This window comes from Macrobrachium nipponense, chromosome 11 (genome assembly GCF_015104395.2).
Source record: "Macrobrachium nipponense isolate FS-2020 chromosome 11, ASM1510439v2, whole genome shotgun sequence".
Lineage (NCBI taxonomy): Eukaryota > Metazoa > Arthropoda > Malacostraca > Decapoda > Palaemonidae > Macrobrachium > Macrobrachium nipponense.
Genome location: NC_061087.1, coordinates 39,425,539 through 39,452,767, shown reverse-complemented (window position 1 = coordinate 39,452,767; position 27,229 = coordinate 39,425,539). Strand labels below are relative to the sequence as shown.

At 35.8% G+C, this 27,229-nt stretch overlaps 1 protein-coding gene across 2 annotated transcripts in view; it reads right to left on the bottom strand.

Annotated features, from left to right (window-relative positions):
• Positions 1-27,229, bottom strand: part of LOC135205439 (ecdysone-induced protein 78C-like) — a 443,638-nt gene that overhangs the window by 190,178 nt on the left and 226,231 nt on the right. For both annotated transcript variants that reach the window (XM_064236042.1, XM_064236052.1), the window contains exon 3: positions 7,930-8,039. In XM_064236042.1, the coding sequence (XP_064092112.1) occupies positions 7,930-8,039 (110 nt within the window). The remainder of the gene's footprint in view (positions 1-7,929; positions 8,040-27,229) is intronic.

Genomic DNA, 27,229 nt, shown 5'->3' with positions numbered 1-27,229 from the left:
TTACATGACACCTGCGACGTGAATAAATCAAAGTTTTGAAACAAACAATTTATAAGCAAAGGTTGTCTATCAAACATTTTCTCTTTTCACAAATACATTCTTCCTTGAAATGAATATTCTGATAAAGAAGTCTTATAAACAAATGCCTCAGGAAAAAAGGATGTGACAACAGGAAATGAAAAGTCTGGCTATAACATGCACTCACAGAATGGCTATAAGATATCAGACATAAATGTTGCGAATAAGTAAACGGATATTAAAGAGAAGGCGAATTCGGGCTTCGCTTCCACATCCCACACCTTGGAATTGAGGCGGCCGTCGCCCGAATTTACGGAGAGACACGAATACAAACGGAAATAGCCGGCAGCCCATCGCACTCCATAAGGATCGTAACTCCAGGCAATATATGTATCAGGCAATGAAGATCTGACAGACGATTCATATCAGTAGGAGACAAGTCAAAAATGCGCCGAAGGAACCTTCGGCGCAATCGAGTTTTCTGTACAACGTATTATGCTGTATTTTGTTGGTTCCTATTGCGGTGCCAGACGCACGATCTTGTATAACTTAACCTTATATATATATTGTATATATATATATATAATATATATATATATAACTACTGAGGGTAGAGGGCTGCAATTTGGTACGTTTGATGATTGGAGGGTGGATGCTCAACATACCAATTAGCAGCCCTCTAACCACTGTAGTTTTTAAGATGTGAGGGCGGACATAAAAAGTGCGGACGGACAAATGGCCACATCAATAGACCAGCGGTTAGTTTTTTTTTTTTTTTTTTTTTTTGAAAATTCACCTCGTACAGCTGCTGTTTTACCAAAAGGAGGAAATAATACGATAAGGAAAGCAAGATTTGTCTTAGAATAGTCGGAATAGGTGGGCTAATATGTCAAAAAAGAAAGTTTCTGATTACTAGGGATTCATCGAAAGTATCAGCATCTGCCCTTGTTGAACTTCTGAGTCTCAGAGGTCCTTTATTCCTGACACTATAGGACTGTGGAACAGCCTCCCTAAGGACGTCGTACGCAAGGTATATAGAATAAGGTCGTGCGACTGGAACTTCGACAGTTCAAGCAAAGATGCAATGCATTACTTTCCTATAGCTATTCTATTCATCAATGTATTAATTTAATTTTGCGTTCTAAAAAGTCAGATCTTTAAGTATTTCTCTTTTCCTTCTCTTACCTCCTCATAAACACCTTAATATTCTTTGGAAGCTTGAATTTCAAGTCGATGGCCCCTGTGGGCTTGGCCCATATGAATGAATAGGGTTCATCTTCTGAATAATAATAATAATAATAATAATAATAATAATAATAATAATAATAATAATAATAATAATAATAATAATAATAATAATAATAATAATATTGATGTCGCAATACCATGGGACACCAGAGTTGATGAGAAAGAAAGGGAACAAATGGATAAGTATCAAGATCTGAAAATAGAAATAAGAAGGATATGGGATATGCCAGTGGAAATCGTACCCATAATCATAGGAGCACTAGGCACGATCCCAAGATCCTTGAAAAGGAATCTAGAAAAACTAGAGGCTGAAGTAGCTCCAGGACTAATGCAGAAGAGTGTGATCCTAGAAACGGCACACATAGTAAGAAAAGTGATGGACTCCTAAGGAGGCAGGATGCAACCCGGAACCCCACACTATAAATACCACCCAGTCGAATTGGAGGACTGTGATAGAGCAAAAAAAAAAAAAAAAAAAAAAAAAATAATAATTAATAAAAAAATAATAACAATAATTACACGTAACATTAAAGATAGAAAATGAAGAACTGCTTTTTAAACAGGCATATATTGCTATGGAGGGAATGTACAGTTTCTACAAAGTGATAATCATTCTCTCACAAGTTATAGAATGCTACGACTTTGTTAACAGAGACCAAACCCCGAAGAAAATAAATAAAAATATTTACTATTTGTTTGAAAATAACACAGCACCTTGGGGGATAGGGTATGGTGTCTCTTAAATTTCGAATTGGCTCTAGAAGTGTCTTGCTTCAATCTAATAGGGAATATATATATATATATATATATATATAATATATATATATATAAATATATAAATATACATATGTATATATCTATATATATACATATATATATATATATATATATATATATATATAATATATATATATATATATCGAGAGAGAGAGAGAGAGGAGATAGAGAGAGAGCGAGAGGAGGAGAGAGTAGAAGAGAGAGAGAGAGAGAGAAGAGAGAGAATAAAAGCAGATAATGTGCCCAACAGCAGAAACTCACCGTCTCCATTAAAGAGATAAGAAAAAATGCTCCTGTTTTTCGTGCGGACCAAAAGAAGAAATGCCCTCGCCATAAACAAAAATAAATCCGGGGTTTCTTGACAGGAACAATAAAAGTGGTCAAGCATCTGACATCATTCAAAAAGAAAATGTGAGTCGCATTATATATATATACCTTCCTCTACCGCACTCACAAAATGACTTTTGGTCAATGGAAGAAAAGTAAACGCCATCTTCTGGCTTTATTATTCAGGTCATTTTAATTAGAGCGTAACACAATGGGGTTATTGTTTAGGAAACAGCAACGTCTCAGTCGGGAAGTCCAAAGAAAAATCTCAAGTCAATTCTACAACTAAGAAAAGAAGAGAAGAGAAGAGAAGAGAAGAGAGAACGAGAGAGAGAGAGAGAGAGAGAGAGAGAGAGAGAGAGAGAGAGAGAGAGAGAGAGAGATGCTCAACTTAACCGTAGGACTAAATTTAATTCCAGTTAAGGAAGTAAAAGGCTCTCCTTCTACTGAACATGTTTTTGTTTTCGAAAATATGTTAGACTTTTCGTTGAGATTGATAGACAGACAGATAAAGAGAGAGAGAAAGGGATAGAGAGAGGTTGAAACACTTCCTCTTTCAACATTAGTTAATCTTCATTAGATTTCACAAGAGTGGTTCATTAAATGTAAAGATTTTCATGCTTCAATTTATGAATAAGAGAAATTAAAGTAATGGTTGCTACAACTTTTTAAAATTCCTAGTCGTTATGTGCCTTTCAATCAAAACACAGATTAGGTCTTACAAAGAATTCAATGTGAGGAATAAATAGCAATATTTTTAATTCTAAAGCAACCTGAAGGCACATGTTACAAAACCATTTTGGATGAACTAGTTGATACCAGGGGCTTCATGAATTAACTATTCTTTGAAACTGAGAGAAAAAGTGCGGAATTTTTCAACCAGAAATCAATACCCGAATAAAGGACATTTTTACGGACTAATGTGAAAAAAGATGACGCAAACCATTTCATGGTATCAGTCTATTCAGTCTTGGTGAAGTCATTGCCATAACTGCTAATAATGAGTAAATTATGTAAACATCACTGGCTAGTTATCGTAGGGAAGAAGCTGGACCAGTCCTTGGAGGTGGAATGGCGAAGTCCAGAAAACCGGAGATGATGGTTGATAAAAATGGTACGTCATATGGATGTCTTGAAAGGAAGGAGAGGCGTTAGAGAACTTCCGACTATATGGAGTGACGGAGTTAAAGGACGTGCTGACATCCATGAATTTGCGTGAAACTGAGTATGGGGGTTCGACACGCTGCTGCGTAACATTCTGAGGTTGTATATCAAGTGGCTGATTCCATGCGAGTTTCGGTACAAGGGGCGAACTAACTATTTATTTGGCAGCCAAAGAATAAGCGAGTCAGTGACTAGTGTCTTCGTTTCCTACGGAGTCTTATGGAAAGGTGTCACAAATGCAGCTCCGACCTCACTGGACGAGAAAAGGGTTTCGTCCACAGCAACTGAGGAGACCAAAGAGTGGGAATTGAGGTAACGCGGAATCCCAGGCATGGTCTTGTGTTTATGGAGATGTAGCGAGTCTAGTCATCGTTACTCCAGTGAATACGACAAATGGAGGCTGAGGCTGACCTAAGAGGAACAACAACATCAACCACATAATACTGGAATGCGAAAACGAAAGAAGTGACAGAAAAGTATCTGGTGTACTTGTGAAATTACCCCCATGTGGTAAGGTCAATTACTAATGAAAATGCATTCATTTTCAATTAATTATAAAAACAACCTTTAAGTTGTATTAGTAGAACATGAGCAATGCTTTGTAATATACCTTTTTATAATTGTATGTATATATATGTGTATGTATGTATGTATATATATAGTATGTATATATATATATATATATATATATATATATATATATATATATATATATATATATATATATATATATATATATATATATATATATATATATATATACACACACTCACGAACGTACGTAAGATACTTGATAAGTCGAGAAAAAAAAATTTTCTCAGAAAAATCCTTACTATCTATAGCTTTTATTTCCAAATAAAAAAAAAAAAAAATTCTTCAAAATACGAGAATTTTATAGTTTATACATAGACGACAAGAAGAAAAATATGGTAATAAACAATTTGAAGAGACAGTCAATGATTTGATAATAACTTGCCACCACTGGCTCTTACTTGATCACTTTACATAGATTATATGTGGATGAAAATAGTTACCGCTAATTTCTTTTTGATGTGACAAATTTCCTAATATTTGCCTTACAGAAAATAGGAAACGAAAAAGATCATAACGTAATTTTAGGGACTATTTCAGTCATCTACGATTTAACATTAATGAATAACTCTTTACTGCACGTAGTGTATGATTAAGTCTGTTTGCAGTCTACGAATTAAAACTGATGGTTCAAGTTTCCCGCAAAGCGGCCAGTAAACAAAGCCGATAAACATTTTGTAACTTCGTCTTTGAAAGATTAACGAAATTTTTCCATTATTAAATCTAACTCTTTCAGGACAGCATTCACCCTCATGGGTGTGGGCACAGTTATAGGTCCGGTGTGTACGCCAAATGTGTGTGGGTCTGTGACACTAGATGATTTAGCAAAATATAAAAGAATATCATTCAGCTTAACAAGACATGGATCATTTCCTCTGCTCCTTACAAAAAAAAATCACATTAATCTTTTATGGAACCTCGATACGATTCCTGAATCATTCCAATAGAAAACTAGTTCGAAAGCAAAGAAACGAAAACAATATCTTGGCAGCGTCTAGTCAGTAGGAAAAGGCAATTCAAAGATTTTTTCCAGACTGCGTGAGATATCTGTCACCGCGAGTGACATCAGATTATCTCTTGTGCAAATATACAGGAATGCGAATGTGGCGATGACACTGACAGAGTAGGTGGACGTCATGCCTCTCGCCCTGATGGCGTCCACACGCCCGGTCCTAATCGGAGACAGAGAGCGCAAATGGGATCCTTCGGCCGCGAGCAAGTATTATGGACAGAGCCGCCTAAATGCGTCCATAACTTATTCAGGGAAGCTGAAATCTCTCCATCATCCACGGGTCAGTTCATATGGATAACAGAATGATATTTTGTGCAATGCAGCTCGATGAGGCATTCTAATTAATAATTCTAATTAATAATGAATATCAGGATGAAATTACATTCCTTTTCATAGCATAAAAAATAGTGCAATTATTAAAATGACAATAGACGCTATTTTGAAATATCGGTCGTTCGGTTATTAGTGAATATATAATGCCTTTTTTCGGTATTAATGTTGCAAATATGAATACATTATACCATTAATCCGTAAAATGAATATGTTCTAATAATTATGTTAATTGGGTCTGCCTGTACTGGCCTCCATGCGTTCAATCATTTTGATTGATTCCAATTTTTTTCTTTTTTTGTCTTAAGAGTATATCTACATGCACACATTTTTTATATATATATTACATATAGACGTGTGTATATATATATATATATATATATATATATATATATATTATATATTTATATTTATTTGTCAGTGACTAACTGCTACAGTGCTCAGGCTCACAATAGCTTGGAACACTTCACCTCTAAGGAACTGCAGGAGAACTAGACGGCTGTCCTAATGCAATCCCTTCTGATAGTGGAAGATATATATAATAAATATATATATAATACTATGATATATATATATATATATATATATATAGTATATTATATATATATGTATATATATATGTATATATATGTATATGTATTGTGTATACATATGTACATTTACATGTATATATTATATATATATATATATATATATATATATATATACTATATATATATATATATAAATATGTATACACATATACATATACATATAAATGTGTATATATATATATATATATATATATATATATATATATAAAAGTAAAATGTATACCTGAAACGCAATTTTGCTGAGAGGAAATTCAAATCCTCTCCGGCGAATAGGCTGGTGAATTTTAGATCTGACGTAACCTTTTCATGAACGTGGGATCTAAGTGACATTTCGTCAGTGGGAGCACAAAAAAAATAAGAATGGATAAAAAAGGTAAAAGCGCTGAAGAGAGAGAGAGAGAGAGAGAGAGAGAGAGAGAGGAGAGAGAGAGAGAGTTTTTCGGCGGATGAAAGAGATGCCGTTGGGTAAACTCGAAGGGAAGTCCTCGACGACTTCAATTTCGTGAGGGATTGACACAGGGCGCCATTTTTCCCCCATCGCGGATTTCACCTGAAGAGAAGATCCATACATAGCTGATGATCTGATTGACGACCTGCGATGAATGCTGCATTATGAACATGAATTATTCAAAAGGGGCGCACTGGGAAACTGGTTGCTTTGGACAAGTTTGCAAATGATAATGCTTACAATTTTTCATTATACAACTGCTGCGAATTATTCGGGCCTGACTTTTTTCCTTCAATGGTAATATGCTAAAGCCCATTAAACAACCTACAAGGTGGATTTTTTTTTTCGCGGAAGTAAGAGGTTTATATTGGATCGCAATTGAGAAAATGTTTCAGATAAATTTATACACACAAGCGCAAACACACACACACACATGTATATAACATATATACAACTTCTATATAATAAAAAATCTCTTTGTCACGTGAAAATGTCTTATTTTCAATATTCCGGACAATGAAGGCAATTACACATTCTGGTGCCAGAGGCTTTTGACTGAGTAAGCTCTTGGCTACAGTAAGTAACAATGGAACCCTCTTTCTTGAAAGCATGTTCTAAATTTTATTATTAAACCTTTTTGAGATATATCTCAAGGATTACTACCAAAATCTTTTATGTAGCCTGTCTGGTACAACAATGTAATTATGCTACATATCTGAGGTTTATTTATTCATTAATAGTGTTCATTTCTGTGGGTTATATGGAAGGCCAACATCAGTAGAAGTTTTTCACCTGGAAACCCATTTGAAAGATATAAATATCATCGATGAATGATAACACGAATAGGAAAGAAGGTAAAAGCGAATGAAAAAATATATGACACGAAAATTACGAAAATAACATTTTAAATAATTACTAAGATAAAAGCTGTTAAAAACAACTACAAATGCCATTCGTGGGATAAATAATCTTTTTTTTTAAACTTCAGCTCCAATTATTAGGTTCCGGCTGTTCACGAGATATTCCATGGAAGCCGAATCTTTTTCCCCAGTTTTAATAATATAACCGTCGTTAGTGCAAGACTAATGAATGTTTCAATTAGCACTTGCTCACATCGTTTTGACCTTTGACCAACAAACATGGGACTTGACGTGTATTGTATTTGGTGTTATTGTTTCGTTAAAAAAAAAAAAACGGTATCATGATTTTTACGTGGTAACCGACGAAAATAAAACGCTGCTTATTGAGAGATGAAATAATAATAATAATAAAAATAATAAACGCAAAAGACACGATCCTCGGCGCCACCCCCTTGCGGAACCTCTCCCCACCAAGAAGCCGACGGGTGTGGGTGTCAAAGGTCAGCCTTAAATTAAGAAAGCAAGCGTTCAGAGGGAATGTTACCACAGGTCACCACTCACCGTGCAAAGAGGTTGGCGAACAGGAATTGTGGAGATCTGAGTCGTCCAAAATTGGACCCGGAGTTGGCGGTTCGCTACTGCAACCAGGAGATCCGGGCTCCTGCTTCACCCTGCGAAAGAGGACAAGAATAACAGGTGAGTCTCGGAGGCACATTTCTTACACAGGTGTGAAGAGATGATGAAAGTCATCATGAATACAACGGGGGCTTTACACTTCCTGCGAGAATGTTACGTGATTGCGACGTGGAGAGAGAGAGAGAGAGAGAGAGAGAGAGAGAGAGAGAGAGAGAGAGAGAGAGAGAGAGAGAGATGTGTTACCTGATAGATAAGTGATCGTAATAATAACAATGGTAGAATAATAGGATAAATAAAAGCTACTGTGGAGGCAGTGATAGCTTTAAGAGAGGAAAGAGCTCAGTTAATAATGAAATGGTTAGAGAGAGAGAGAGAGAGAGAGAGAGAGAGAGAGAGAGAGAGAGAGAGAGAGAGAGTGTTTGGCAGGAATGATTCTGTGATGCAAGCCCATAAGAGGAAAGACATTTATTTTAATTTCGTTACAGTAGCAGTTTATGATTAGGTAAAAAAATCTAAACTATTTATGAAATGCATAAGTAAGTAGACAGAAATGCTGTGCACTTGTGAAAAAACAGTTCACCGTCATATTAGATACAACTTATAACGTATCTGAAGGAGAAAAATACCTGGGATTGTATTATTCAAAAGGCACAGCGCAATTCTAAGATACAGTTTATTTATAGAAATAAAATGTTGGATAATTGTAAGTGAGAGAGAGAGAGAGAGAGAGAGAGAGAGAGAGAGAGAGAGAGAGAGAGAGAGAGAGAATTAAATTTCAGTTTAAATAAATATTAATAAGTGCACAGTCAGTCACAATAAGGAGGAAAATATACTAGTTACGAGAGGTCAATGAAAATATCGACGGAAAAATAGGGGCGTTCATTTTCCAGCGGTTGCGAGTTCAGCCAGAAGCATACTGTACCAGTGTAAAAAGGTTTCACTTTTTTTGACTCTCAAAAACTTGGTGTAACAGAAGTCGAAGCAGGGAATAAAAGCAAAACAAATAATCAAATATCTCACAAGAAACGAGAAAAGACGAACTTGTGTTTGGATATTTCACGAGGAGAAAGAAGAAGAGACAAAACAAAAAAAGAAGGAAAAAAAATCACAGTCATTCAATAACATTCCCTCCTTTTAAGTGAGGGCGAAATAATTCTCTAGACAACGACGGATTTCATTCCTCTTCGTACGTAATTGCCATGCTAAGAGTTTCATTCTTTAAACGAAGTAAAGAGGAAATGTAAAGTAGGAAATGGAGGAATGTGGAACCAAGATAAATTACTCCGACGTGCATGGAGAGCTGGGAAGCTCCCTAAAGCTGAAGGGTTGGTACGGAGAGAGAGAGAGAGAGAGAGAGAGAGAGAGAGAGAGAGAGAGAGAGAGAGAGAGAGAATGTCTTGTATATTAGTATGTGTTTGTTTGATATCTCTTTGTATATTATTTGTAAGAGCCGTATGGCAGTATATGATGACTTTATTAGAAAATTTTGTATGCTTACATACATGTATAATTAAACATGCACGTGTCGTTGAGCAGGTGTATTGCCGTGGACAAATATTTTTTATATGAATGTTCTTTTCTACGATTCCTAATACAAAGTAAATAAATTCTACTGACAGGTCATCTTTTTTCCACCTTAAATAAAAGTCCCTTTATTCTGCTAATCCGCGGATGCCTTAATCTCTGGCTTCACGAAGTCCGGCGTTCGCAACTCATGGAACGAAACGGAGCCAGAGCAACCCATAGGATTCGCCCCACGAGCAGCAGAAACCTCTCCGATAATTATATGAAATTAGAAGGCGACCAATTATCCACATTCATCATGACGATCCGCACGTTCAACTGCGGCTCTTGAATAATAACACAGGAAAATCACCGACGCAGGATGGAGCTGGTTGCGTCATTGAAGACTTGATTTAAGATTAGGGTTACGTCTTTTTTTTATGTCTTTCCCTGTTTGTTTCTTTGCTTCTCCTGACTGCTTTCAATTTTCTTTTAAGTCATGCTTTTTGATATGTCATGGAAAAAACACCCCATTTTTTATTTTCTTTCCACATTCTGAACCGATTTTAGCTCAACCTTGTTGTTAATTTAGTTCCTTTAACCCAATAAAAACTGTTTGATTTCCTTGTCATGTTCCATTGTACGTTATTTCACCTTTCTCATTTGTCGATGGAAAGGCAACAGAACGAAAAATAGAATTCCCAGCAAGCAGCCTGATCTCTCTCTCTCTCTCTCTCTCTCTCTCTCTCTCTCTCTCCACAATATTTGATGAAAATAACAGTCCCTTTGCTCCTCCTCTGCACCAGAGTCCAAAAAAGAGATTACCTCCATTATCCCTCGTGTATTCATTATCTATCAATCTCTTCCCTGACGTTTTTACCCGTTTTGTTTCCCCTGTACCATCATTCATTTCGCTTTCATCATCGCCTTCTTCGTCTTCTTCTTCTTCTTCTTCTGTTCCCCCTTTCACTTGTTCGCCAACAGACATAAAACGGCAGTTTTATCTTAGGGAATTATGAGGTGATTTATGAATAAGTTTACCGTCGCATACAATGGCTGCTAATTGGAATAAATCACCTTTGCCGAAAGGAAAACATCCGGATTTTTTTTTTCTTTCGAAAAGAAATAATGACTACAAGAATAGGGAAAACAAACTCCGCTCTGGACGAGGAGGTTAAGAAAAACCAAGGAGGAAGAAAAAAAAAGCTAAAGAACTGGAGAATGAGATGCGGATTGTGAGTTGGTGCAAATGCCATGCTAAGGTACAGAATCAAAAATCATTTATTTTCTGTTATATGATAAAGAGACAAAAGACTTTGATAAAGGACGCCCTTAAAAGGACCGGGTTTCACATCACTGATAGAAAATATGAATAAAGGGAAGCTATTTTGTTTAATGATAGACATTTTTTTTGTCATTGTAAAAATAAGGAATACGATTATTTATATGCCATACACGCACGCTTAAAAGTCCGTTTGATGCTCAAACGTTTAGGCTCTGCCAATATTTATATACTTGCCAGGCTTCGAACTCGACAAGTGAACATACTCGTACACAAACCTGGTGCCACACATTATATGAGTGTATGCATATATACACATATATGTATATACATATATGTATACATACAATACAATATGATAATATATCTATATATATATATATATATATATATATGATAAACACAGGTAAAATAGTTACAGAAGTAGCAACCTTATCAATTCCGTCTAATTTCTGGGATTGACCCTTGCCTACAAGCAACACCTTCCTCCAAACACAGAAATATCCACACAGGCGATTGATTCATGAAGATTCTCACTTCCTTGAAATCATTGAAACCGCCAGAAGACCAAGACCCAGGAAACTTGAAGGAAAAGTGGATGAACATCGTAAAGAATGTTCACAGTGGAATATTCTAGAATATACTACGTGCTTTTATTCTGTCTTTCAAGCAAAACCAACTCGAGATTTGTTTTGCTGTGCAATTTCGACAGTTCAGTGAATTAAAGGTGCTCAGCTTTTACGAAATAATAGCTCATCAATTTTCCAGCTATTGCCTTCCCTCCGTTTATCTGTATCTAGGTATAACGGGGATATGTGGACATGAAAACCCACGTACACATATCTATATACATACACACACACCATACATTTATATGTACTATGCAGCTAATTTTAGAAAAACGCTGAATGAGTTACTAAAAACTTTTAACTATTCAGTCTTGATGTAGATTTTAACTTCACTGAAAAGTGCATACAATGCGGTTTGTAAGAATGCACCTGTGCATACATACATATATACATGAATTTATGTACGCTAAGATTGAGTGACCGCCAGTTAATTCTTTTCCTTCAGACATTAATTTCGTGCGAAGAAGAGAAGCGAAGAAGGTTCGTCGCTGACTTACCACTGATCTTATATCCAGATCTTATCAAAACCAGGGACTATGAAACGGCACACGACATCAATAATTGACCAGTCAAATAAAGCAAAAACAATGGAGCAGAATCCATCCATCAGGTGGTGGAGGAAGGTCTCACAAAAACTTTGTGACATATCCGCAAGCTTCATTATATCCTTGACTTGATACTGTTCTACAAGTCAAAACAATTTGTCTTTGAACATCTTTTAAAACTTTCAAAGTCCCAAGAAAATGAAAGAAGACGAAAATAGATAAAAAGAAAGAAAAAATTTGTTGCAGTCAGCAAGGAAACAATGAGCAGCAACAGTGGCTTAACCATCGACGACTTAAAAATCCATGAAAATGACCCTTAAACTTCAATGCCGGAAGGGCGAATTCTCTATGTTAATGGAGATAATGACAAGAGACTTTTGTAACTTGGATGTAACATATTGATTCCTTTAAAGCTGGTTTTCCTTGCTCGGTGCATTTGTGGGAGTTCTGGCAACAGCTCTTTATATTCTGGTACCTGCTGTTATTGTGCTTTCTTTTCTGTCAGTCTGTCTGTTTGTCTTTGCTTTGCTTACCTCATCTTTTCCATTCATGTCTCGCTTTATCCATTTCTTTGCTTCGCCTTACCATCTTTTCGGACCTATTCATTTTCTCTCTCACAGTCATATTAGTTTTACTCTGTTATCACTGCTTCGTGCTTTATCTCCTCTTTTATTCTCTTGCTCTCGCCTGGCTCTTTCTCTCTGCTCTCAGCCTTGTGACAGATCCAAGATAGTCACAATCATCTACACAGAGTCGAGCGATCTAAATAACAGACTTCCTAAGCGTCATTATAAGAGAGAAGTCTCTCCTAAGGTCTGCTGGAGTCTTCAGACTATACGCTCTCTCTCTCTCTCTCTCTCTCTCTCTCTCTCTCTCTCTCTCTCTCTCTCTCTCTCTCTCTCTTAGTATCAACTACAAGATTCTCCTCTGCCTCTATCGATGCTTATTATTACTCTCTTTCTCTGTCTATCTATCTTCTCTCTCTCTCTCTGTCTCTGTCTCTCTGTCTGTCTGTCTGTCTGTCTCTCTTCTCTTCTTCTTCTCTCCGACTCGTCTCTCTCTCTCTCTCTCTCACCACATACATACATACTATTATTATGATATATATATATATATATATATATAATATATATATTAATATATATATATACACACACAGGCACTATATATATATATATATATATATATATATATAATATATACATACATATATATATATATATATATATATATATATATATATATATATATATATATATATATATTGGTTAAATTCTCTAGGTAAAGTTTTCTTATGGAAGCAGTGCTCCTGGGAGTATACATTCGTTCTCTATCCCTCTCTTTTAAACGAAATCCTCCATCTAAAGTAACACAGCTCCTTGTGGTAGTTATTTACAGGGAAAGAACCCCAAACGCGAACTGGGGCCGGGGTAAGCAGCCCTCTTCCCTAGCGTGCCTTGGAGTAAAGAGGGACTTTGAATAATCATTACAATTTAGCCGTTTGTCTCCGGGAACGGTTTCTCCCTGTGGTAATTGAATGAATATAATTGGTGCATTTGTTTCCCTCCAGAGGTATCAATTACTTGGAGGATTTTTCGGAACTGGGATAAATTGTGTTGTATTTTTCCTCCAATTTCTAGAGATCGAAAAAAATGGCAATTGTTTTGGAAAATTATGATTTACAATTTTGTTACCGGAACGATTTGCTCTTACTTCCTGTGTATAGTAAAGAATATATACCATAGGCAGTTAAGGAATTGTATCAAGAAAGCGTTTTAGCAAAGTGCTGTGATGACAATGAAAAGATTGATAAAAATAGAGTAAATGCATTCAGGCGTTTGCGCTTTTGTAACGTCAATGGAAATATGCTGCTAGACTCAATCATTGAAGGTTAGGATCAAAGTTGAGTTAGAAATTTCTTGTTTTTGGAAAAAAAATGCTAAAATACTGCTCTTCATTGTACTACAAAGTCGTAGAATTTTCCATGTGATTACTACTACATGTGCGTTGTTCTGTCATAAAAAAATAAACTTTAAACTATTTAGGACAATAGCAATTACAGCTATAAAAACATTGATGATAAAGATAACGACGAACAGATTCTGGTAAAAAATGTTATATATATACTATTTTCCTTTGTTCTTTAAAGCGAATTGTAAAGAAAATTCATGATTTAGAATTTCTGCCGTCGTCATCTCTATCATATATATATATATATATATATATATATATATATATATATATATATATATATATATATATATATATATATATATATATATACATATACATATACATCATATATATATATATATATATATATATATATATATATATATATATATATATATATACTCTTTCAGAATTACTGTCTAAAACTGGATGCATTCACTCAATATTTCGGAAGAACATTTTAAGACAATCAGCTAACAAAGTCAACTGAACCTCTTAACGGCTATTTTGTGGGCACTCTGGAATTTAATTGCCACTGGTACTTTTACAGCCTGTGGTTTTGTGAAAATAAAGATTCCCTTCATCCTGCGGTGGGGAGATGATGAATTCCCAACAATTACGATATATCAGAAAATATCGCTCAATAGCTTTTTGCTGCTGAGGAACCTGCACGCATACACTCAACTTGTAATTTGATACAGAATGAAAGAGGGTGGGAAGGTTGGGTACCAATCCCTTATCTCTCTCTCTCTCTCTCTCTCTCTCTCTCTCTCTCTCTCCATTCCCATGTAAATATGTTCAATGCGCAAGTAAATTTCAGATCAATAAATGAAAGTAAACACACAAACAGCTGATGACACCCAAAAGGTAAAAAAGCAGAGAAATGTCTTATTGAAATAATAATATATTATAATAATTATCAAAGGCTAGTTGAAAATATTCACATTTACACATTGGGTAATTATCATGAAATGTCCAAATCCATTGCTTGCTTTAAAAGGAAAAATTTATTGAGGCAAATAACACTGAAACTTTGGTTTTACTCTGCTGAAATAAAGTCTAAAATGCCTAATAGATATGAAAAACATACAATAAAGTTTCTCATTTACGGCCGGTCATGAGAACATTAGAACTTCCATTGTGAGTGTTCAGAGAGTTAAATCAAACTGGATTTTATCGCGCTCTTGACAGGGCTACGGTTAACAAGAGCCAGGAGTTAGACAGAAATGCTGTTAACGCCACTTTGCTGAAATGATAACTGGTGTGAAATTTCTTGTCTCGAGTAGAGTGTAGTTTGATTTTGTTAGTTCCACGTGGGGTTACTGTAGCCAACCAATAAGTGATAGTTATCGCCATTGACTCTGAAATTAGGCTTGAAACAGGACCCGCTCTGACGTTTGAGCATTTACTAAGTATTCCCTATATATGTCTCCATATAGTACGTGGGTGGGAGTGCGTGTGTTCGTCCTGAAAAAAAAAAAAAAAAAAAAAAAAAAAAAAAAAAAAAAAAAAAAAAAAAAAAGTATGGAGTGATGGCCTCATGTTCCTCCGGTATACTTTAGTTTAACCAGACCACTGAGCTGATTAACAGCTCCATTACGGTATTTTTACCTGGCTACGAATCATTTGGTTACTTAGCAACGGGACCTACAGCTTATTGTGGGATCCGAACCACATTATATCGAGAAATGAATTTCTAATCACCAGAAATAAATTCCTCTGATTCCTCACTGGCAAAGCGGGGAGCGAACTCGGGCTACCAAATTGATAGGCGAATACGCAACCCACTCGTCCAAATTAGGATTATATTATCCTCCAGTAACTTATATCAAAGATTCTAATTTGATAAGATTTCTGACAGTTTTCTAAGATGTAAAATAATGGATAGTTGAGTTCGTTCAAAAGAGAAAGGACGCTTTCTCGACATCATTAAGAACCACTGGTCGGGCAAATGGCCCTGACCGCCCACACTCCACATGTACACACGCAGGCATAAGAGCACACATTATATGCACGCAGACTCACTACACACATACACACACACAAATATATAATATATATATATATATATATATATATATATATATATATATATATATATATATATATATATATATATATATATATATATATTACAGTGTTTTAACGAATTGTTTAACTTTTAACTTCTGATTTTCTTTTTAAACCATTAATTTTTTAATTCCCTTGTAATTTTGTGAATTCCTTTTTATAATGTATTACTTTTATTGTTCACAGACTGATGATGCACCGAGAATTGTGTGCGAAACGTTTTTAATAAATTATGGCATTCTACTAATGTATCATGGTACCCCCTGAAGTATTGTTATCTTTGCGACTGGAGACTATATATATATATATATATATATATATATATATATATATATATATATATATATATATAAAACCAACTCAACTCTTGCCAAATTCTTGTTTCATCAACAGAGCTGAACGATATACCAAAAGTGCAAGCATTTAAGCAAAGGCATTACTTATACAAAACTAGGAGGAAGGTTTGCATAAACACTGACTTGGTTTACTTCGTTGCTCATTCTACCGTCGATGATAAGAGATGCTGTCTTGAAACGACCGGAACGACAGAAACAATCTGATATTATTGGACTTCGATTATTCAGCTCTTTGATGTGGAAACAAGATTTTGAAGGAATCTCTACAAAGATGTTACCGATATACATACACACATACTGAATAAGTATATATATATATATATATATATATATATATATATATATATATATATATATATCTATCTATATATATATACTATATATATATATATATATATATATATGTGTGTGTGTGTGTGTGTGTGTGTGTATGTGTGTGTGTGTATGTGATTGTTGTGTGGACGAATAACTTAATTAGTCATACAATCACAATTGCCTAAAACAGTCCTCTCGATGACAAAAGAGCTACGTGCAGTAGGTGTAGAAAGGAAAGTGAAACCTTTGAAATGAGAGCGTGATTAGTACCCGCAGTTACGCATTAATCTCTATTGTAAATCGATTGGGTTGGGACTCATACAACAAACACAACCCAGCGGTAACCGGACCGAATTCCTGGGTGAAAAAAAAAAAGCACACGAAGGTTGGCGTGTATCTTGAATAAAGAACGCCAACCGATAGTGAATGAAGGTTTGTGAAATCCATATTTACGAGGAGAGGAATGCCATCACGTAATGGGAATTCTATGAACTAATGTGCTTCGGTTTTTTCTGTTCGTCATTTAACGTTATTTTTGTTGTTTTTTTCCAACTACAGAGGGAAAGAATTACACTGGATGAATTGGGTTCGAATGCGTTATAAGATGACAATCGAAGTTTTTTTTTCTTTTTTTTTTAAATTGGAAATTTTCTAGAGAAAATCAAAGTCAAGTGAGGAAGACTTCAGATTTGAGAACGGAATTCCCGATTCGTGAGAAGGTCTTTTTTGTTTATTAGGAAAACATTCCCGTGAAGAAAGCCCCGGAAGTAGTGAGTGAGAGAAAACTTTACAATGATTGATTTGAAAAGCTATCCTATAGTGCGTCCAGAAAAATGTTGAACGTAAAACAAGAAAAGAACCTCAGTTAATTTCAATGGCAATATGCTGCTCGTCTAAACATCTGGATAAAGAATCATAATAAATTTTTATGAGAAAATATCAACGTAGCTTTTGTAAGCCGCGTGAAGTGTCAAAATGATGCCAAGAATTTAAAAGCAAATGAAAAGAGCTTGATTTCCTGCAGAGGAAGTTTGCAATATTGAGGATGAGAACGTCAGAAAACAGAATATTTTCGTGTCCGAGCAAACAAAATAGAAGTAATGGAAATTGGAAAGTGCAAACGAAGCTTCATGTTAGAATAAAAAAAAAATGAGTCATATGTGAAGAGAAATCGTAATCACAAAGGAAATTTGTAACCAACGAAGGAATTATTCCTAACAAAGCGTAAGAGGCGACCAGACAGATTTCTGCATCATAAACTAATTTGTTTTTATATAAACATAACAATACGTGTTGTGAAGTCGACTCGCTTACTAAAGCAAGGTGCTTTCTGTGATGTAAGAAGAAACGAGAGATGCTTTTGCCTTGTAAGCATAGAATAATCTGTTGAATGCTCAGGACTGAATAGCTCAAATTGTGATTAAAGAAAAGAGAAGCCTATATATTCTCATTCAAACACTTTCTTTAGTTTGGAGTAAGAAGACTCTTTTCCCCGTTATATTCTTTTTTCCCTCTCGATGGAGAAGTCTTAGGTCTATTTAGTCTTTGTACTGTTCTAGGCCAGAGGTTCTCAAACTGTCGTCCGCCGACCCCTGGGGGTCTAGGAGAAGGACCTAGGGGGTCTGAGACACAATGAAAAAAAAAATCTATTTTCAACTCGAGAAAAAAAACTGTGGCTGTTTTCACCAAATTTACTTTTGTATTTAAGTAAAAGCAAAAAAAAGTATTGAAAACATTTGCAGGAATATGCAAATGTTAAATTTACTATTGGGTATCCCGGTATGGTCACGTTAACTTATGATTGGCTGGTGTCCTGGGTTGGGACTCGTCATATCTGGGGGGACTTTGGTATGGTCAAGTTTGGCCCAACCACTGTTCTAGGCCATACTGATTATGAAACTATAACACCAGAGAGCAGTGACAATACTTAGAAGAAAAATGTTGATGATCAATTCTATAACAGCCCCACAACTCTAACAGGTACAACGAATATAATGATGAATGATGATAACACAAGAGTGCGAGTGAATGAACGGAAAATTCAAGGAATCAAAGGTGAATGGATCAAACGGTACCAGTGAAAAAGGCCTTCGTTCGACTTAGCGTGAGAGGAAATAGAGAGGGACTGAAAACGGTGGAGTATCTTAAGGGAGCAATCAAAGGATTTAACGGTAGCTTTCCTAGCTTCTCTCTGGAGGCGAAACGGATCTATTCACGCAATATATTTAATTACTTGTCCGCATGAAACGTGATATGGTTTTTCTGCATGTTTGAGTACAGGCTCCGATTTCCTTAACTGGGATTGTATCTGCAACTGGCTCAGACGCGCAAGACCCACTAAAAATTTGGTTTTAGATTCATTTTCATCGCATAGGAAATAAGTCAACTTTTGCTTAATATTAGTTTAGCAGTTTAGTAAATCGAAAAATATCGTTCATCTAACTTAATTTAAAAGTAACAATCTTGAAAATATAGATCGCGGATATGCAAGACCAGATAAAAGAATGACGAGAAATTTCAGTTTATACTGAAGTTTATCGATTCTTCCTCACAACACTATTCGCAGATAATAGACCAAACATAAATTGGAATTGATTCTTGTTTCTTTTCACACACACGCACACACCTAGTACGTACATCTACATGCATAGCATACATACATATACATACATTTTATTATATATATATATATATATATATATATATATATATATATATATATATATATATATATGTGTGTGTGTGTGTGTGTGTGTGTGTGTGTGTGTGTGTGCTGAAGCATAATTATGTAACGATCTTAAATTAATGAGAGAGAGAGAGAGAGAGAGAGAGAGAGAGAGAGAGAGAGAGAGAGAGAGAGTTCACTTCATCAGTTTCGTATTACCTTCGGATGTGCTGAGACTAAAACGCCCTCAAAGGCGATCACCCAAAATCCGCGCGATATGCCAGTGCATTTCATTATTCAGTCAGAGTGTGGATAAGCAAAATCCGTTTAACAGTGATCATATTTGATATCAAGATAATATCATTTGCATCGGATATTCAAAACACCGGGCGACGCAAAGTTACTTATGACCACACATTATTGTAAATGTATTTATTGGTTTTGTTTATCGGACTGAAGTGCTAAGCCTTGTCAATCTTCTCGCGGATGCGAAAGTATAAACAGATGAGTGTATGCATGAATATTCATTTATACTCACAATTGTATATCAATGAGTGAATGCAATTAAAAATGCTTTCATTCAGCATGATTTGCACAAACGAGCGTACGCAAAGACAGAGACATATTGGTGCCCCTCGGGGATCAAAGAATTATAGATGCCCATTTCTATATTGTGTGGTCGACAAATTATACTAATAAACGATATCTCTGCTCACCGAGGGGCTACCTAGTACTAAACACGGTGTCCCATTGAGTTTTCGCCATGTTGAGTACCAGCACCTAGGAGGTGACGCGCAGATAACAAGCCAAATTAATACCGACATATTTTCCACTGAATGCAGTTTCAATTCACTATGATGAAGATACAATCTTAAGTAATATGCTACAGATTTTAGGGGTCTACAATGTATCAGCAGCGACATACGACGTGTGGGTTATACAACAGTGTGATAGAAATGGAGCGTTTACTGGGATTGTGGGATGGTCATGACAGTGGCATTGGGGATTTTGGACGGTGGTGGAGGTTTGACATCCACACCGCCCCCCCCCCCACAGAGAGAGAGAGAGAGAGAATCATCCTTCCCCCTTAATGGTCGTTGTGTTTTCCAACTTTTGTTACACTCTAGATTTCATGCCTCTCGGCTGAAGGATGCTTGGCTACAGAACATTCGAAGTGTTCGCTACGATTTTATCCAGGATTCGGCTCCATTAAATTGTATTTCAGAAAAAAAATCAACCTTTAGATTTTAGTTCAGTTAACTGAACAGATAAATAAACACAAGGAAAAATGATTGATGGTATATCATGTTCCTAATATCTGATAGCGGAAACTCAGGAACAATATATATTTGAAATTATACCGATTCGCTTCGTTACAATTATTCTTCGAAATGCCCTTCGCTGACGTTTAATTCATCATAACCTCATATGAACTTCAAAGGTCAAGAGCAAGATGATGAGAGACAGAAGGAACGTATTTATTGTTAGGCGAAGAACTGACCTCTTCCGTCTTTGTGGGGATCTTTCCTACATACTGACCCCTACCAAAGTTCGGCGGTTCGTTATCGAAGGCTTATATTTCTTTGGCGGTTATTATCTCTATATTTACAGTCTATACTGTGTTCATGTTTTTACGGGAATCCACAACGGGCTTGTACTAAACACGCCTTTGCAAAGGTGGACACCCGGTTAAGGTTAAAACCGTTGAGGTCGCTATCTTAGGAATAACCCTACGTGGCGTGTCAGCGTTTACAGAGGAAAAGACGGAATGCTCCTCCGGTAAAGTGATCAGAGTCAGTGACTTCGTAATGAAAAATTTAGTATTTCATTCATTTTTGCCTCGCTCTAAAGGTTTACATGGTGTCTGTGTGTGTGTGTTTTATTTTCTTTATTGACTATAGGTATTTCATATACCGTACAATTCAGAAGCACCTCGGCTTGTGTTTGAAATGTTGAAACCATAAACGCGCATTATAACAAGGGCAGACGCAACTTGAGAGTCCCATGTTTTCCTTCACTTTGGACATCTGCACCTTTGTGAATCTCTGACGAATTTGGCTATGGCATCAATTGTGGAGAGAGTAACTTCGTCCAATAAGATAATGCAACATGCACGTTGCTTTAAGAGAGAAGTGCAATTTCAGACAACTACATTCATAATAAGGCGTTGTAAGTGGTAGGATTACCTTGAGATGAGTATTAAAAAATAAATAAATAAAAAACCTCTCTCCTCACGAAATGTTCTGTGATACTGCAACTCTTTCAGCTATGAAACCGCAACGCAAAGACTGCTTCCGCTTAAAAAGGAATAAAAAGGCTAAAGGAAGAAAAGCGAGGGAAAGACAAGAGGGAGAATTGGAGGGAAGGCGACGAAGATTCAGATTCACTCGCATTTTTATTCACTGGTCTCATCTCTGAAATAGCGTGACTGACGTACAATTTAAAACCTGCCAATCATCGTTATCCGAAAACAGATAGACCTTTTAATGACGTAATTACGTTCTTTAAAATTCTCGTGGGTGCTGTGCCACGGAATGGAGAGAGAGAGAGAGAGAGAGAGAGAGAGAGAGAGAGAGAGAGAGAGAGAGAGAGCGTGTTATGCTTAACGCGACCATGAATAGGGTCTTAGAGGAAGCATTCGATGAAGCCTTTCGCTTATAATTTATTTGCCCCAATTGGCATCTAATCGAAAGTCCGAAAGAATAGCACAGAACGCGTATAGGGTAATGCTTGTTTAAAGATTAAATATATTTGGCCGAGTTGCTTTGGTGTGCATTGCTGTGAAGATATCGTCTATTTTATTTCTGTATTTTAATCGGGAGAAAAATATGGCTCGGTGCAAAACTGTTGCATTGTTGACGTTGTCAAAATACCATCGGAAAAAGGGGTTGAATCTTCGGGTACACGGAAATAAAGTTACAACCAATATACAATAGTTATGGGAGGAGGGTCATTATAGAACGAATGAACACAAAAGAATATTTCTTATGTCTACTTTCAAGTGGAACAGTTGTCTGGGATTCAAAATTTTTCTTAAAAAATCTTCATCATTAAATTACCCGTATAATAAAAAGTCAGTATTTTTTGTTAGTTAAATACACTAACGAAAAATTGCTGGTATTTATCTCATTTTTTCTTTAGCTTATTTTCCTCCCCTTAATAGCAGAAAATTACTGAAAAGTACATGTAAAATATTATTTTTCAAATTTCTCGGGCTTCATTCATCAACGGCTTTTTTTTTTTTTTTTTTTTTTTTTTTTTTTTCATTTAATTTAAACGTACTTCTCTGTCAATACATGTCAGTTACTTAAGGGATAGTGAAAAATAATGACAGTTTGGAAGATGGTGCACCATAAATGTTACTTTTGTTTGGGAAAATAGGTAAACATTGGGGAAAATGGACTGAAAGATGAAAAGAAATAACTGAATAATAAGGGTTCTCCTTCGATATAAAAGTATGATTTGATTTAGCCTCAAGTAGAAGAAGCCTCTTAATTCTATATTTAATCTTGATCTTTCTATTAACTTGTACCTTGCCACGATAAGACATCATTGACGTTTTTAACTACACTGCGATATTGGAGCTGCAGGCAACACAGGTTCAGTGCAAAGAAAAAAGGCAGCCATCCTTCGGAAAGATTCCAGGTAAAGCCGGACCCTTGGCTTCTTACATGGCACGAATCTATGGTTGCAATATTACGCTGCTAGGTTCTTTCAGTTCTAAAAATGAGTTAACTATGTTGTGTCTCGTGTCGAACATGGATCTAATATTTCTAAAAAAGAAATCGAAAAGATGCTGTGTATCATTGGATTTTGGTCTTTACCTGAAGACAAAATAGATTATAAAAAGGAGGGAGACCGAATCATATATGTACTCTTTGCTTTATTGGATATCAGAAGCAAAATTTTTTTTTTGCTACCCAAAATGTTCTCATCGATTGCGAGGAAAGGACCTACAAAATAACTAATAGAAGTTTATTATCAACCCTTATGTTTGGGTGCATTAGTACAAAAAATGTCAACACAAATCAGCATAAAAATACATGCATATTACTGCAAGTTGAAAACAAGTCAACGACAGTGAGCGGAGAAGGAATCTTTGGCAAATGCTGGATAATTGATCATTGGAAGCCCTGATAGGGATTTCCAATCATTCAACCTGTTTGTGATATGTTTGCAGTAAGTTACCGACGTTTATGTAAAACGTGTTTTACTGCAGTGTAGATACACGCTTACAATTTAGATTTAACTTCTTGTGCATAACATACAAGAGTAAAAAATCTATATAGATCCAGAAAAACATTTTATTCATTATCTTGTAGACCCTGTTTCAAAGTCACCGTCAAGAAAGCCCGGTCTTAGTCAGACGCGTATCAGACAAGAAGGGTTCAGAGTCATTGTTAGTAACAATCTTATATGAAAGCAACAAACTGACCTGACCTCCAAAAACTTCATGCAAACAAATTGATATTTACTGATCTCTTGTTGAAACGTCCAACTGAACGGCTGTATAAAATGAACACAAACATTTTCAGTTACAGATGAAGCGATGGAAGATGGAACAAAACTCCATCATTCACAAGGATGAACGCACAAAGTGAAACGAGTTAGGATAATAATAATAATAATAATAATAATAATAATAATAATAATAATAATAATAATAATAATAATAATAATAATAATAATAATAATGACCTCTTTGATCTGACTTAGCTTTCCAATTACAGGCATAAAATAAAAGTAGGTGAGCAAAACCTATTATGGAATGCGGTGGAATGAATGATCTGTTTAAAAATTATGCAATGCAAAAATACACAAACTGCATTCAATTACATAACGCAGTATTATACTGAAATGCAATAAACATAACAGAATGAATTATAACACTGTAATCCACGAAATAACTTCATGCGTATCGAACCCTGAAGAAAGGCCAATCACGGCCAGAAAAAAGAACTAAGGCGTGGTCAGAACTCCAGGTTACTTGGGACATGTGTAAGATTTTCCCCTCACGCATGAGTTGTTAACATTACATTCCTAACTTTTAACGTAAATTAAAACATGCTAAAATCTGTGGTCAAAGAGAGCCTTGTTTCACAAACGAAAATTAAAATAAATTCGCTATATTTTATTAGGAATAATTTTAATGTACTATTCAACATGCACATTGTTTATTTTTTACATTTGCATTCTAATAAATAAGCCCTAGTTATCCTATACTAACATTCTTGTATCTTTAACTCAATGCGAAACACAGTCTTCAGATTTTTTTTAGGCTCACCATAGACCTTTCCTACCCCCTAACAAGAACAACAACAATAAAAACAACAACAAGGAAGTTTGTAAGCTTCCTCTCAGAGTAAGCAAAATAAAAAATCAAAAGGTTATTTATCCATAAGACATTCACAGGTGATTACGTCAACTACCAGTGAGCTAGAAATGAATGCGGCCGATACTATCAGCACAAAGCATCGATTCATAAATTGTTAGCTGACGCCGACAAAACTCATAAAAGAAATAAGCTGCATGTATAGGTAAGATTTGCATTACTTCATGAAAGTAATATGATTAAAAAAATGCATATAAAAGCACAGCCGAGATGAGCCCAATGACTCCTGTAAATGCTATCGCAACACCAATCAATTACATACTCGTGGAGACGACCATACGTTTATCGTTCCTTTCCAAGAAGAACTTGCCTCAACTTTCAGAACGATTTCCAGCGATTCGTTGTGAAGTTTCCAACTCACAGATCTGATACAGAGCCAACTATTTCTCGTTATTTGGTCGCACAGGACGAAGGAAGGTTTCAGTATGAAGTGTATGGCGCGAATAACGGAAAGAATGTGGATCTAAAAAAAGAAATGGATATTCAGTCGAGGCTGTCATTCTAAAAGGCATGGATGGGGTCAGAAGCGATTCGGGATACTTATGTCAACATTAATCACAGGGTCTTGCATATTTTACTTGTATATTTTTGTCTAGGGTTTTTGCTCAGCAATTGACTCGTGTTCTTTTCATTGCAATTTTTAAGCTTCTTGGATTATTTGCAAGCATACCCTCCATTGTAATTAATAAAAGAAAAAAGATAAATAATCTACTAAGTAGACTGCGAGACCGTCCATCGTCAGAAAATTACTTAATTGGTTTGCAAAGCTTTGGATAGACTTTATTGAAATAGGTCGTTTCTACACTTTCATTTATAAAGGTTTAAGCAGTGTCAGAAAATATAGGAATTTCATATTTTTATTATTATTATTATTATTATTATTATTATTATTATTATTATTATTATTATTAAATGTATGTAAAACTTAACCTAATAGGATGTAGTGTAGGTTTGGGATAGAACTTGCGTTTGTTTGTATGGTGTTTTTACTTTGCATGGAACCAGTGGTTACTCAGCAACGGGACCAACGGCTTTACGTGACTTCCGAACCACGTCGAGAGTGAACTTCTGTCACCAGAAATACACATCTCTCACTCCTCAATGGAATGCCCGAGAATCGAACTCGCGGCCACCGAGGTGGCACGCCAACACCATACCGACCATGCCACTGGACTCGTAGATTGGAATGATATTTTGTGGGCTCATGAGCTCAGTCACGTTTATATATCAAAATCCTAACTTTGATTAGTATTAGCAAGACCTGGAATTCTATAGATGAGGGTTTCCATCACAATGGCAAACTTGGATCACTAACAACTTGTGTGACCTTCACAGAACTTGATTAGACTTGTTTCTTAATGGGGGAATCATCCGAATAATGAATCAGAATGATGAATTTATAGATAAATGTATCTTAGCTTGATGTTGCTCAAGCTGAGGCCTTTAGTAGGCACTGGACTCATTACATCAGTCACCTGCGTCTTATCGGTTGAAACGATCCTTACTTGAGCTGCAGGCAAAAAAAAAAAAAAAAAAAAACTGCGCCGAAGTTTCCTGGGCGCAATCGAGCTTTCTGTACTGCGTATAATACTTTATGAAACACTTAACCACGGCACATGAAACTCTAAGCCGCGGCTCATAAACCTTTCAGCCACGGCCCGGCGATGGCCTATTGCGTTGCCAGACGAACGATCATGGTTAACTTTAACTTTAAATAAAATGAAAACTACTCAGGCTACAGGGCTGCAATGAAGTATGTTCGATGACTGGCGGGTGGATGATCAACGCACCAATTTGCGGCCCTCTAGCCTCAGATAGCTTTTAAGATCTGAGGGCGGAAGGAAGGACAGACAAAGAGCCATCTCAATAGCTTTGTTTGACAGAAAACTAACAAAATATGAGACATTAAACAAATAATCTGTAAAACTGAGGCGCAATGAAGATGAAAAGTTGTTGGATGGGAGAAAAGCTTACGTCACAGTGTCAGCATTTCATCAGTGACTTTATTTATTTTCCAAGTTCCTTCTCTCATGGATGAGTCAGTCAGTAGGTGCTGCCCGCTCAAGTTTGCATCATCATGATCCCCTTGATAACATTCAAGCCGTTTCTTATATCGTTCCTTCCTTGGCTTCCACGAAACTAAATCATTTTTCTTATAGCAGTTCTTTTAGGACACGAAGTGAACATTTTCTCATAAGTGTTCTTTTAGGGAATAAAATCAGCATTTTCTCATAAATATGGCGCCTTTTTTGGTTACAAACTCTTACATCATCAATAATAATAATAATAATAATAATAATAATAATAATAATAATAATAATTTAGAGGTAAAAAAATGTTGGGGGGGGGGGGGGGGGGGGAGCAATAGAAAAGTAGACGTAACGGAGAAAAGACGTTTGTGGGACTCGCTAATGAGCGTAATCTTATAACATAACACTGACGAACAATTAAGCAATTAGTGCGTATAAACACATAATGCTCTAATAACTGGATATAAAAGACTAATTCAAACGAT